The sequence below is a fragment of the Rhipicephalus sanguineus genome, chromosome 9, assembly GCF_013339695.2.
Source record: "Rhipicephalus sanguineus isolate Rsan-2018 chromosome 9, BIME_Rsan_1.4, whole genome shotgun sequence".
NCBI lineage: Eukaryota > Metazoa > Arthropoda > Arachnida > Ixodida > Ixodidae > Rhipicephalus > Rhipicephalus sanguineus.
This window is the reverse complement of record NC_051184.2, coordinates 26,031,334-26,043,465: the sequence shown is the minus strand read 5'-3', so window position 1 is coordinate 26,043,465 and position 12,132 is coordinate 26,031,334. Positions and strand designations below refer to the sequence as shown.

At 45.9% G+C, this 12,132-nt stretch overlaps 1 protein-coding gene across 1 annotated transcript in view; it reads left to right on the top strand.

The window, feature by feature from the left end:
* The window catches only part of LOC119404809 (protein FAM199X), a 39,686-nt gene extending 29,589 nt beyond the window's left edge, over positions 1 to 10,097 (top strand). Inside the window, exon 7 of the mRNA XM_037671481.2 lies at positions 6,983 to 10,097. Coding sequence (XP_037527409.1) covers positions 6,983 to 7,225 — 243 coding nt within the window. The 3' untranslated portion in view covers positions 7,226 to 10,097. The remainder of the gene's footprint in view (positions 1 to 6,982) is intronic.
* The last annotated feature ends 2,035 nt before the right edge of the window (positions 10,098 to 12,132 follow it).

Below are 12,132 nucleotides of genomic sequence, written 5' to 3'. Positions count from 1 at the left end.
TTTCGAAATGGCCGCCTCCTACGCGCCTCGGCCATTTCTGCTTATTGTTTCAGTTCGTACGTGTGCTGAGGAGATTGTCATCCCGTTCTGCGTTCGCATCGACGGTATGGAAGTACAGACTCCAAATACTCGACGAGTGCACCATGATGCCGCATTTAACCCTTTGAGGGTCGAATTTTTTCGCGAAATCCAGTCCAAAAATGTGTAATTTTTTTATTGCTGAAATAAATTCTTCAGACGATTCTATTTAAGAAAAAAATTGTCTAAAATTTTTTTTCGTGACCGTAAAGTGACAAAAAAATCAGTTTTGTTGCTACATACATATGGTTTATTCGTAGTAAAATCAAGCAGAATCCTAAAAAAAAGAAGCTTCACAGTTTTTTATGAATAAAAATTATGCATTGTATTAAACATAGCTCACAAACATACAAAAATAAGCGTACCAGACTACGTTTCCGGTTAAAAACGCTCGTGCTCAAACACTAAAAACTTTTCAGCCTGTGATAGTCTTTGAAGCATGGCTCCCCGCGCACGCGTTTCAGATGTCGCTCCTTGATCGTCATCGGAGTCCGAACTCGTCAAAACTCCTCGTCTGACGAACTGAAATCCAATGAATCAGATTCTGATCGGCAATTGGGGAATAGTCCGCATCAGAAGAATCGCTGCTCGACTCACCGGCAGCAGCGCAACCGACGCGCGCTTCCATAGCGTGAGCGAACTGCGTTAGTGAGCGCACTGAAGAAAACTCTATGGTTCTGCGCCCGTCCGGAAAGCAAAACGAGTGAAAAAGCTACAGTAATACTTCGTCTTATCGCCAACAAGACGTAGTTAGTTTTTCCGAGAACCCAAAACAGGAAACGCAATCACGGCGGCGTCGTTTGTGTAATTTAGCGCCGCGCGGAAACAGATGTAATCGCGTGCCGGGGTGCAATAAATGAGAGAGTAACAAGCGGTCACCCTTTGAGAGATTAGAAACCAAACAGCCATCCGCTCTGCGGCAAAAAAAAGACGGAGACACATTGGCGCATTAAAAAAATTACACGAACTCCCGAAGCGTGGCAGCACATTCCAAGCAAGAGAAAAGGGAGAAGGCGCGCGTTTGAAACCAAACCGCGCCGCGGGCGCTCTCGGTTGCGCAAGCGATAGCCGGCGCGCGGCGCGCCATTTTGCGAAGCATAAAAAAAGCAACAACGGAGAGACATCGGCGCATGAAAAAAATTCCACGTATTCCCGAAGCGTGGCAGCACATGCCAAGCAAGAGAAATCATTGAAAAAGGCGCGCACTTTAAACCAGCTGCACCGCGAACGCGCTCGGATGGGCAAGCGATAGGCGGCGCGCCGTTTTGGGAAGCGAAAAAAAAAATACAACGGAGAGACATCGGCGCATGAAAAAAATTCCACATATTCCCGAAGTGTTGAAGCACAGGCCAAACAAGAGAAATGATCGAAAAAGGCGCGCGTTTTAAAAATAAACGCTATGCCGTACATGTACGACGAAAACCCTTTGGTACCAGGAAGCTTCTGCCGTACATGTACGGCGAAAACCCTGAAGGGGTTAAAAGAATACTTATTACATGTGCCGAGACGGACGGAAATCGGGTCGCATCGCGGTCGTTCGGAGTTCCCGAAACGTGCGTGCGAGACTGGCGCAAACAGAAGCAGAAGATTTTTTACAGCAAAGCTTCACGAAAAGGTTTCAGTGGACCAAAGCAGGGCCGGTTTCCCGAAGTCAAAGAGCGTTGACAGCCACGAGGACTGATCCATTACACGACTCGTATCGCCGCCGTAGTGGTGACAGCTTTAGTGGCAAGGCCCGCTTTTTCGTTGTTTTACTTTTTCGAAACTTTAGTTCTTTAAAACCCAAATACTTGTTCTTCTGAACGTGCGAAGTTTGACTCCTACGGACTTTTTTTGTTCTTTTCTCTCACGAAAAATGGGTGCACGTTACAATCGATGTATTACTTTTTTTTTTTTTGTCGCAAAAAAACGGGTGCGCGTTACAATCGAGGGCGCGGTAGAATAGAGTAAATACGGTAACTTCTGCCTAGCAAGCGATCGCTTTTGACTATACTTTTGCTAGATTATTGCCAGATGTGTCAGCGTCTCCTAGCGGTAACATTCCCGGCCAAATGTATCAGCACAGTTGGCACAGTACGATGCTGCCGTGGCCCATAGACAGCCAAACGCCTTGCAAAAGCACCTCTGAAAGCGATCATCCAAAAATGTGCCCCTTGCTTCATCCGTCAACTACACACAGCGGCACACTTGGCCAAGATCTTGTTGACAGATAAAATTGCACCAACAGTACTAAACACACGCCGCACACTTGCACGACTATTCACAAACAAAAAAAACGCCAGGCCTGCGCTGAAATCGCAGCACAGTCACAGCGAAAGCTGGAAGAGCGGCGTTTCTAGAGCTCGTTGTAAGCTCTCTTGCGGCTACAATAGAAGTACACTAGAATGGTACCCACTACGCCATCAATCACAATTTTTCTGAAGTTGGGAAGCACCTACTAAACCATTATTCGTCATTCTGCGGAGAAGCGAGGCACCAGCTACACGTCTGTAAGGCATTATGTGCACTTTGTTGACGCGACGACTGATGACGATGAAGAAATATGGCTCAGCCCTTTCTAATGGGTTGGAAGCATTAAACGGCCCACCAGTTATGCAATTTGCATTGGGTGACGCCCCATCGCTATTTCCCTCTCCCGTCATGCTGTATAACATACGTTGACGTGCGAGAGACAGGGGGGGGGGGGGGGAAGAGTTTACTGAGACCCCGAGGAAATGGATCATGCCCTTATGGGCTTCCTTGGCAACCAATACAAATGCACTTGTGAGGAACCCACTACGCTATAAATCATTGTAATTTTACTGAGACCCTGAGGAAATGGATCGTGCGCTAGCTATGGGCTTCCTTGGCAACCAATACAAGTGCATTTGCGAGGAACCCACTACGCTCTAAATCATTGTAATTTTACTGAGACCCCGAGGAAATGGATCATGCGCTTATGGGCTTCCTTGGCAACCAATACAAGTGCACTTGCGAGGAACCCACTACGCTATAAATCATTGTAGTTTTTGAGAAGTAGGGCAGCAGGCACTGTGCCATTTTTCGTCATTCTACGGAGAGCCGTGGTACCTACAAAACACATGTAAGGCATTATGCGCACTTTGTTGATGCTGTGCCTGATGACGACGAAGAATTATGGCGGAGCCCTTTGTAATGGGTTGGAAGCATTCAACAACCTACTCGTTGCGCAATTCGCATTGTGTGACGCCTGGTTACAGAATTCACGTTGTGCGACGCTTGGTGCTTATTTTACTCTTCTACCACGCTATATTGCATATGCTAATGTGGTTCCTTCCCGACATGAAGCCTGTATAGGACCTTTTTGCAAAGCAGTTTCAAGCACCGGCATGGCTCAGAGGTTGAATATTGGGCTCCCACGCAGAGGGCCCAGGTTCGAACCTCGTTCCATCCTGGAATTTTTTTCTTGTTTAGTTTTTTTTCTTATTTCGAGCGATACTGGTTACGGACACCGGCGGCGGCGGCGGACAACTACGGCGCCAAAAACGGCCGGTGAAATGATCTCATAACAGCTTTCGCTGTAAAAATCGCAAAGGCAGCACCAGCAACCCAATCAGTATCAGACCTCGGTAAGCGTGGAAGCACCTCGGATGATGATGAGCCCACAGTAACGCAACAGCTCGAGGCAAGAAACAGATCTCGAAAGCCTTACTTTTGCTAACTGCGTGTACCAAAATTTATTGCTAATGTCCCGTATTTACTCGCATAATCCTCGCACCCGCGTAATTCTTGCACCCCCCACATCGCCCAACAAAAAATGGGATTTTCTTTTCTTAGCGTAATTATCGCACACTGAAAAATCGCAGCATCAAATGTCGTCTGCTTCTTCCAACCAATGATGATGATAGCGCGTAGCAACCTAGCGCCACCTCTTACACATCACATCATGCATACTCGCAGCGCACAGAGCCCTGATCCAATCCAGGCCAAGCCACGAGTGGCAAGTTCGCGTCACGGCGTGTTTAGTGTTAGTGCTTTGTGTCGCATGTGTAGTAGCGTCCATTCTGCGGCAACGCAATGGGCCGATACGGAAGCTACACAGCTGCTTTCAAGTTAAAGGTGATCAATCATGCACTGGAACAGGCACTTCGGCGTGGACGAATTTTGTGTGCACTACTGGCGACGGCAGCACGAATAGCTGAAAGCCACGAACAAGACACGCAAGGCCTTCCGTGGGCCTAAGACTGGGAAATATCCACAGGTTGAGGTGGCACTGCTTGGTTGCATCAAGGGTCGCCGCGTGGACGAGTGTGCTGTTTCGATCGAGTTGATCAGAAACCAGGTGCACATTATTGCCCGGAAGGAGGGCATCCTGGCGCAAGATTTCCGCGCTAGCAATGGGTGGGCCACACGATTTATGCACCAAAGTGGACTGTCACTCAGGAGACGGATGACTGTGTCAGCGGCTACCCTCGGTGAATGAAGACAAGATCGTCAATTTTCATCGATTTGTGATTAGGATCCGGGAGGAAAAAAACTTCCTGCTCTCCCAGATCAGAAACGCGGATGAAACACCGTTGAACTTTGATATGCCTTCGAGCACAACTGTTCAGCAAAAAGGTGTGCGGAGTGTGCACATCAGAACAACAGGTGCCGAGAAGCAGAGGTGCACCATACTGCTCGCCGAAACAGTGGATGGGCGGAAGCTGCCACCGTTTGTTATTCTTAAACGGAACACCCTCCCGAAAGTCAAGTCCCCCCCCCCCCCTCCTGGAATTCATGTACAGGTACAAAGAAAAGGTTGGATGACCGCTGACCTTATGGTCGATTGGGTGAAGACTGTCTGGGGGCGCCACCCAGGGCAGTCGACGGGGCTTTACCCGTCGCTGCTGGTCGTCGACAGCTTCCGCGGTCACATTTCCAACTCCGTTCGGATAAAGCTGAAGGAGCTGCGAACTGATCTCGCCGTCATTCCAGGCGGTCTGACATCGATGCTACAACCTCTGGACGTGTCCTTGGAACAAACCATTCAAGGATAATGTTCGGAGGCTGTATGCAGAATGGATTGCTGAAAGCGACCATGACATGTCTCCCGGGGGAAAGATGAGAAGCCGTCAGTGGAGCTTCTCTGTGCGTGGGTAATAGAGGCGTGGGCCATGATTTCCCTAGAAATCATAGTCCACAGTTTTAAAAAAAAAACTTGGATTTCCAACGCCTTGGACGGGACGGAAGACGGCGTGGTTCACAATAATGACGGTGGAGACAATGCTGAAGCTGGCGATGACTCCGATGACGCCGCTATGAGTGACTTCGATGGCAGTCTTGACTCTTGAGTCCGAGTAGTTCGGCCGAGACACTTTATTTGCTAGTGGCTTTAGTGTCGGCAAATGAACCTTGATTAGTGTTAAACCTGTGGTTTCATTGTTAAGGTAAGTCTTGTATTAGCACTTTTCAAACCTTGTAGCTGGTTGCTGGCGGGAGAACCCAGATTTGCGGCCGCTTCGTTTTCTTTTTCTTTTTTTCTAAGCGCTCTATGTTTTCGCTGAAAATTTTCCTTGCATAATTCTCGCACCCCCCAACTTTCTATCGGTTTTCCGGGAGAAAAAGTGCAAGGAATATGCGAGCAAATACGGTATGTCATGGGTGCCATTTTTTATATGGATTTCAGAGGCCATGCTTTGGTGCTTGGGAATCTGAGAACGTCGGGTTTGCATGCCAAGTTCAAGGTGAAATTACTATGTGGGAAGTGGGGATTCAAATATTGAGGACAAAATTCGGAGATGCATTCATTATGCGATTAAATACTGATGTGTAGGCAGCATTGCTGTACTGGAGTGTAGTGGTGTCTCTCGGTGCATGTTGTGCAAGACCGATTCCCCTGGCTTTGTTAAAATTGGCAATAACATTAATGAAGAGGAAAATTCCATCCATTTTTAGGTTGCATGTATTGGCAACCTCAAAAGGTGACCATGAAACGCATGGCATTACACATTTTAAGCACCAAATTTCATTTGTAGCTTCCACAGTTTCAAACACACACACCGCAAGTATGACCGAGGAGTCACGTGACAGTGGAGGGAGGTCACATCAAGGAGGGGAAACAGTTTGAAGAGCTGGAGCAGAATCCTGCAGGCAACCGCATATATGATATCTGCCAAGTTAGAAAGGTGCAGGATAGTGCTATTCCAGTTCTCTCATACATTTAAAGAGACACTAAAGTGAAACAATAAATTAGTTTAGACTGAAAAATTACTCTGGAAACTCCAGTGTCGTTAATTTCAACACCATACATAGGTTTATTAATGGAGGAGAAAATCTGTGTCAAAAGTCTCACTTTTAAAATTTCTCGTCGAAATCTCCGATGGTGATGTCACAAATTTCAAAAGTGTTTTGGCAACATTGGCTCAACGAAATTTCCTGAAACTTGGTACGTTAAGTCTTTGGCTCCCTCGGAAGAAAATGTACTTCCTTCTTACCTATTAAGAACTAGGTTGGCCCTAGTAGACACCATCACAAACTATAATGTGCCGGTGATTGGTGCAGGACTTAAATTGCTCGTTTTTCTCTCTTACCAAGTGTCTTCTCATGGCAAGCGTGGTGTTTTTGGTATCGTGAAGGAGTAATTTACTAATATGAGGAAAATCACTTTTCCCTTTCGTGTCCCTTTAAAGATAATGGCGGCATTAATACTTTGTTTGCATGGATTTAGATAGAAGCATCATTGTGACAGTGGTGGGAATTGACATCAAGGAGAGGAAGAAGCTTGAAGCCGCGTAGTGGAATCCTGCAGGGAAGCGCATAATGATTTCTGCAGGCTTAAAAGGGGGCCATGTTGTGCTAAAGCAGTTCTCTCAAACATTTCATTCTTTTGGTATCTGTGCACGAGAATGTTCACCCCGGCCGTACATCGCTCCACTCTCTCTCTCGCCTGCTTGCATTTTTACAGAGGGTGCGGTGTAAACGCCCACGCCCACGGCAGCAGCAGAGGCGGCGGCGTGTGGCCAAGACTCCGGAGGCCAAGGTACAGCAGCAGATGCTCAAGGAGCAGCGCAGCGGACTGTTCATGCACGAGCAAGTGCTCACGCTGACGAGCACGACTTCTTCTTCGTCCTCCTCAAGGGGCAACTCCTCCCACCCGAGCATAGCGGGCACGGACGACGAAGACGAGGAAGTCGACATCCTACACTGAGCAGTTTGCGGGGGCTCTAACAGGAAAAAAAAATAGGGATTTGGTGTGAGTGGGGTTGGAAGAGAAATGGCAGTGTCGTTCTTTTTTTTTTTTAATTTATGTACCTTACGAGCTTGCATCTCTTTAAAACCCTGCCGCTGCAGGCTGCCTGGTCACACGGGACTGGAGCGTAGGTCCACTTTCTCGCCTGCGGCGTACCGTGCTGGTTTTTAATGGCGTGGTCTTTTTTTAGTTCGCCCTGCAGGTGGGAGTGCAGGGGCTGGACTGAGTGCTGTCAATTGGTCAAAGTGCGGCTGCACGATTTGTTCGTACTGTGCAAGCCGAGCCAGCCCAGTAAAAGCAGTCATTGTTTTGTTGTGTACCACATCTTTGCGTGTATAACCCGCGTCTCTAGTTGCAGACCTTTGGAAAGAGCAAAAGTTCAGACTATAACCGATAGGCACAACTGCACACAATGTTCAAGTATTAGGTCTGTACTTTTCACTGTGGCTGTCCAAAAGTTTGGGGTGGTTTGTTGTCATCGTGTCACTTATATGTTGAAAACATTTACATGCAAATTTGTCTGCAACACAGTTGCACCTCGTTATTCATTTTTATTGACCTTTATAGAAATTTTAAGAGCTAGGTCTATGCGCAGACAGCACTGTACATTCTCACCTGCTAGGCAAGCGAGGGTGGTTGTCTTGGTAAATTGTAGCCTGCTGTCACTTGACTTGTGTGAGCTGGCTGTTAGAATAGCTCATGTGCATCGGGGGTGATCGCATCTATCTCCACGGTACTGCCTCTGCAAGGGTCCGGGTGAGTTTGCATTTCTTTTTTGTTTGGCATACCTCGCTCAAAAGTCATCAAATCGTTCGTTTGCGTTCCGTCTTGTCCTCAGTTTTGCACATGTTGCTTCTGCTTGCTTTACTGGCTCGAGAAATTGTTCCAAGTTCAAAGCAGCCCTTGCACACCTCTATGATCAGGTACCATGCCAGTCATTTTTTTGTTTCCCTCTGTTGCTTTGTTCCCTTGGAAGCCACGGGGAACTTGAGGTCTTTGTCAGCGTTTAGTCAAATGTTTTTAGGTGAAATTGGGGCACGTGCATTTGCTGGGTCGTTTGCTTTTGCTGGCTCGCCCTCGTGTTTGCTTTTCTCTTGGGCTCAGTGGTTTCTCCTTTTTCTTTTTCCTTTCTACTCACTTCCTCCTCCAGACTCATTTCCTTCAACATTCTTACAGCATTTTTCATTTCATTTTAAACAGAGCGCTGGTATTTTGTTGAAAATTTGGGGTGTCATTTTATGTTGTTTGTTCTGCTGTCAGCGTTGGGGATTTTATGCAGGCAGGCGTCCACTTTTGTAGGTTCAAGCTCTCTTGCATGTGCCTATTATGCTAGGGCAAGCGTGTCTTCGTGCGGAAAGTGACTCAACGCTCTTGGCCTTGCGCGACTCTACCCTTCTTTGTTTGAAAACTGCGGCGGGTTGACTTCTGTGATGTACTGCCATTAAAAGTCACCTAGGGGGAAATTTTTTCTTCTGGACTGTACATACTAGGCGTCCCTTGCAACTCGTATATACGACTCTTCACTGCACTGCAGTTACGGTTATTTTCCCTACCACGCGACCTTTCATTGCTCCTATGTCTTGTGTGTGTGTGTGTGTGTGTGTGTGTGTGTGTGTGTGTGTGTGTGTGTGTGTGTGTGTGTGTGTGTGTGTGTGTGTGTCGAAGCATGGCTGTGAGCTTTCTTAGCTTTTGTCGTTTTCGGAGCAACAATTTTCAAAGGCTCGCAACAGTGACGGGGTCTGTCACTTTAGCAGCACCACTATTGTGACGGGTGCAGTCGTTCAGTACTGAATAGTCTGTAATAACGAAGCTGCAATTCTGAAATGTTAATGGTCCTGCCTGTGTCACTAGGGCACATGTAACGTAGGGTTAGGGCGCACTTTCGGTGCTATTTCGCCTAGCATATTGATGCATAACGCATCTTTTTGTCCCAAAACAAGTATCTTGCACGCCTTTCCTTGCTTCAACACCGTTAACATGGTGCGTTCGTGACATGAACTGGGGGTACATGACCAACTTGTGATAGCATTCCTTAAAGGGAAGTTTGCGAGTACATATCTAGGGAAACTCAAGCAAGCAAGATGTCTATTATATTGGCACTAAAAGCCTTCGCAAAGGGTCTGTTTAGAGTCCTGCTGCTGACACGCCTCCTACAAGGAAGATGCGCTCCCTTAGCTGATAAAGTTTGGGTAAAAAAAAGGTAGAAATGTGATAGGGCTTATGAACGGGAAGAAAAAGATTATAAAGCCACGATCCCAACATGCATTGTTTGGCGTGGCACTATGCACAACTAATATGAAGCATGTTTATTGGGGTGTATTTGTAGGTTCCCTATTGACTGCTGTTACCCAGTCACTTTAGTGTGGCTGCTAAGTCGACAGAGCCCTTCCACTGTAGTTGCCTCCTTTTGAAAGCAGGTCCTGCCAAAACCCTCCCATTTTGTGATCATGTGTGAGCGAGGAAGTTTTTGTACTGTAAAAAAAATAGTGTTACATAATAAGCATTCATTCATTCTTGTTTCATGTATCTGGAAAATGGCTTACCTTGTGGAATCTGCTTGTCTGAAACTAATATGGTGCAAGCGGTTATTGCAGAGGCCTTGCACTCATTTGTGCCGATATTTTAATGAAAGTTCTGTGAAGGGAGTAGGCCATCACATTTTATTCAGTGTGGCTCCGTTTCCTACAAAAATTGCTGCAAGCATCGCCGTTTGGTTACCATGGTAGCGATAGGTACAGTAGCAAGCAAAAGTTTGGAGACCATGGCGCTTCCAAGAAATAAAAAAATCTAGCACAGTTCCACAGAAGGTCTTGTACCACTGGATTTCAATGTACTTGCGTTCTGAAGTAAAGAAAAAAAGATTTTGTGGAGCAGTTTGATCACCAGGCTTTTGCATCTGACTGTGCATATGTACTGTTAAATTATTCGTTGTGGCTTGTAGTGCCCTCATAACATTGTTTTTATGTTCTACCCTATTCATTTTTCATGCATTCAAGTTTTTTTTTTTAATGCAGGAAGACTCCTGTGCATAACCATGCAAGTTTTTGCAATTATAGCGCCACATCTTAACATTCTAAGTCAAAAGGTCATTTGGCTTGTAAGGATGAAGTTTAGGCATGTTCAATTAGTGCTAATAATGTAGCCACTGGTCCAACCGCCATACTTGAAACTTTCCTCTAATTTTTATAGCTGGCTCTATGGGTAGTTGTGCTATAACTCTATCACACCAAGGGTTCTGCTTGGTTCAAGACTTGCAAGCTCATCTGTGTATTTTGCTGTAGTTTAAATTGTGTGGCTTTTTGAAGAGCAGTTGCGAATGGTGTGCCACAAAAATGTTCAGAGCTATTTAGGCATGCTTTTGTCTTTAAATTGTACATATATTTGGAGCATGCAAATATTTTGTTAAAACATTGAGCACTTGTGTAAAGAAGCACTTATTCAGCCATGGCTGCGAGAAAGCAGGCTAACTTGTATGTAGGTTGGAGAGGCTGCCGGTTTGATGAATGGAAATTCATGGCCAGGGAAGTTTGCGGAACAGGGAGTAAGCGGATTTGCCATACTGTACATCAAATTATGCAGGGGTGTGTGAATATTAAAAATTTTCACACTGAATGAAACGGTGTCCTGTTTGATTGGTCTTCGAACGGATTCCCGCTCTTTCTATTGTGTCATTGTCTTTGTCGCATCATTTTTAAGTCGCGAGCCAAAACAAACTCGCCCAACTTCTTATTGAGTCTCTGAATTGAATAGCCGCCATTCGTAAATATGAATACCTTTCAACTACTTGGACACATCAACTGCACCGAAATACACGAACTTTGTGCCAAAGTGCAATAACTTCCATTCCCACGGGCATGTAGTATGAAACATTGCATGCAGCAGGCTACATTGCACATCAAGCCAGACTTTACTGGCTGCGCAAAGATGACGTGCACACTTGAAACTGTTCTCTAGATGCGAACAGTCTGCTTGCTTGTTCTAGATGCTTCATTGTTGTTTTCAATGCTGGATTTTATTAATTCTAGTTCATGAACATTTTACATAAACTGCAAGAATGGCTGTTGAGTATTCATGAACTACTTCAACGTTGTTTAGTCAACATGCTATTTCACTTGTATTCAATATTGGTCTAAGAAATGTGCTATTTGCACACCCCTAGCAAATAATCTTGGCAAAACAGCAAAGACCAGAGGTGTAGCTGTACGAGCCTGCAGCCTCTTGTATTGAGGAAAAAGTTGTAGGCTTCAGAGGTGTAGCCAGAAATTTTTTTTTGGGGGGGGTTCAACCATACTTTATGTATGTTTGTGCGTGCGTTTGTATGTGTGCGTGCCTATATACGCAAGCAAAATTGAAAAATTTCGGGGGGGTTTGAACCCCCCCAACCCCCCCCCTTGGCTACGCCTCTGGTAGGCTTTGATATGGCATCCTCGAACATTGATGTTCATAATATTGATATCGGGACTGAGCATTGTCTTTTCAACAGACCATGTTCCACAAACTTCGGTGGTTGATGGTACACAGTTGTGCCGTGGCCACGTCCTGTGGCCCTATTGCACAGTCATTGTCAATAAAGATAGTTTTTGCCATAATTGGCGAGCTTGTAGTGTGTTTGTTGGCCTTGCTGAATGAACTTTCAGCATTGGCAGCTTTTGCGCTGAGGCACCTTATTTGAGAAAGAAAATGATGGCTTGATGTTTCGAATGATGGAGCTGCTTTTCGGAATGACGGCGTTTTTTGAATGCATGCAGGTGCAGATTAGTTTTGTGACGCGTTTCAAGGGCCACTAAACCACTCGGAGGTCCAAATTTAATAGAGGTGTTGCAGTTGTGCATGCGTCTTCGACAAACACGTAACCGCGAGAATTT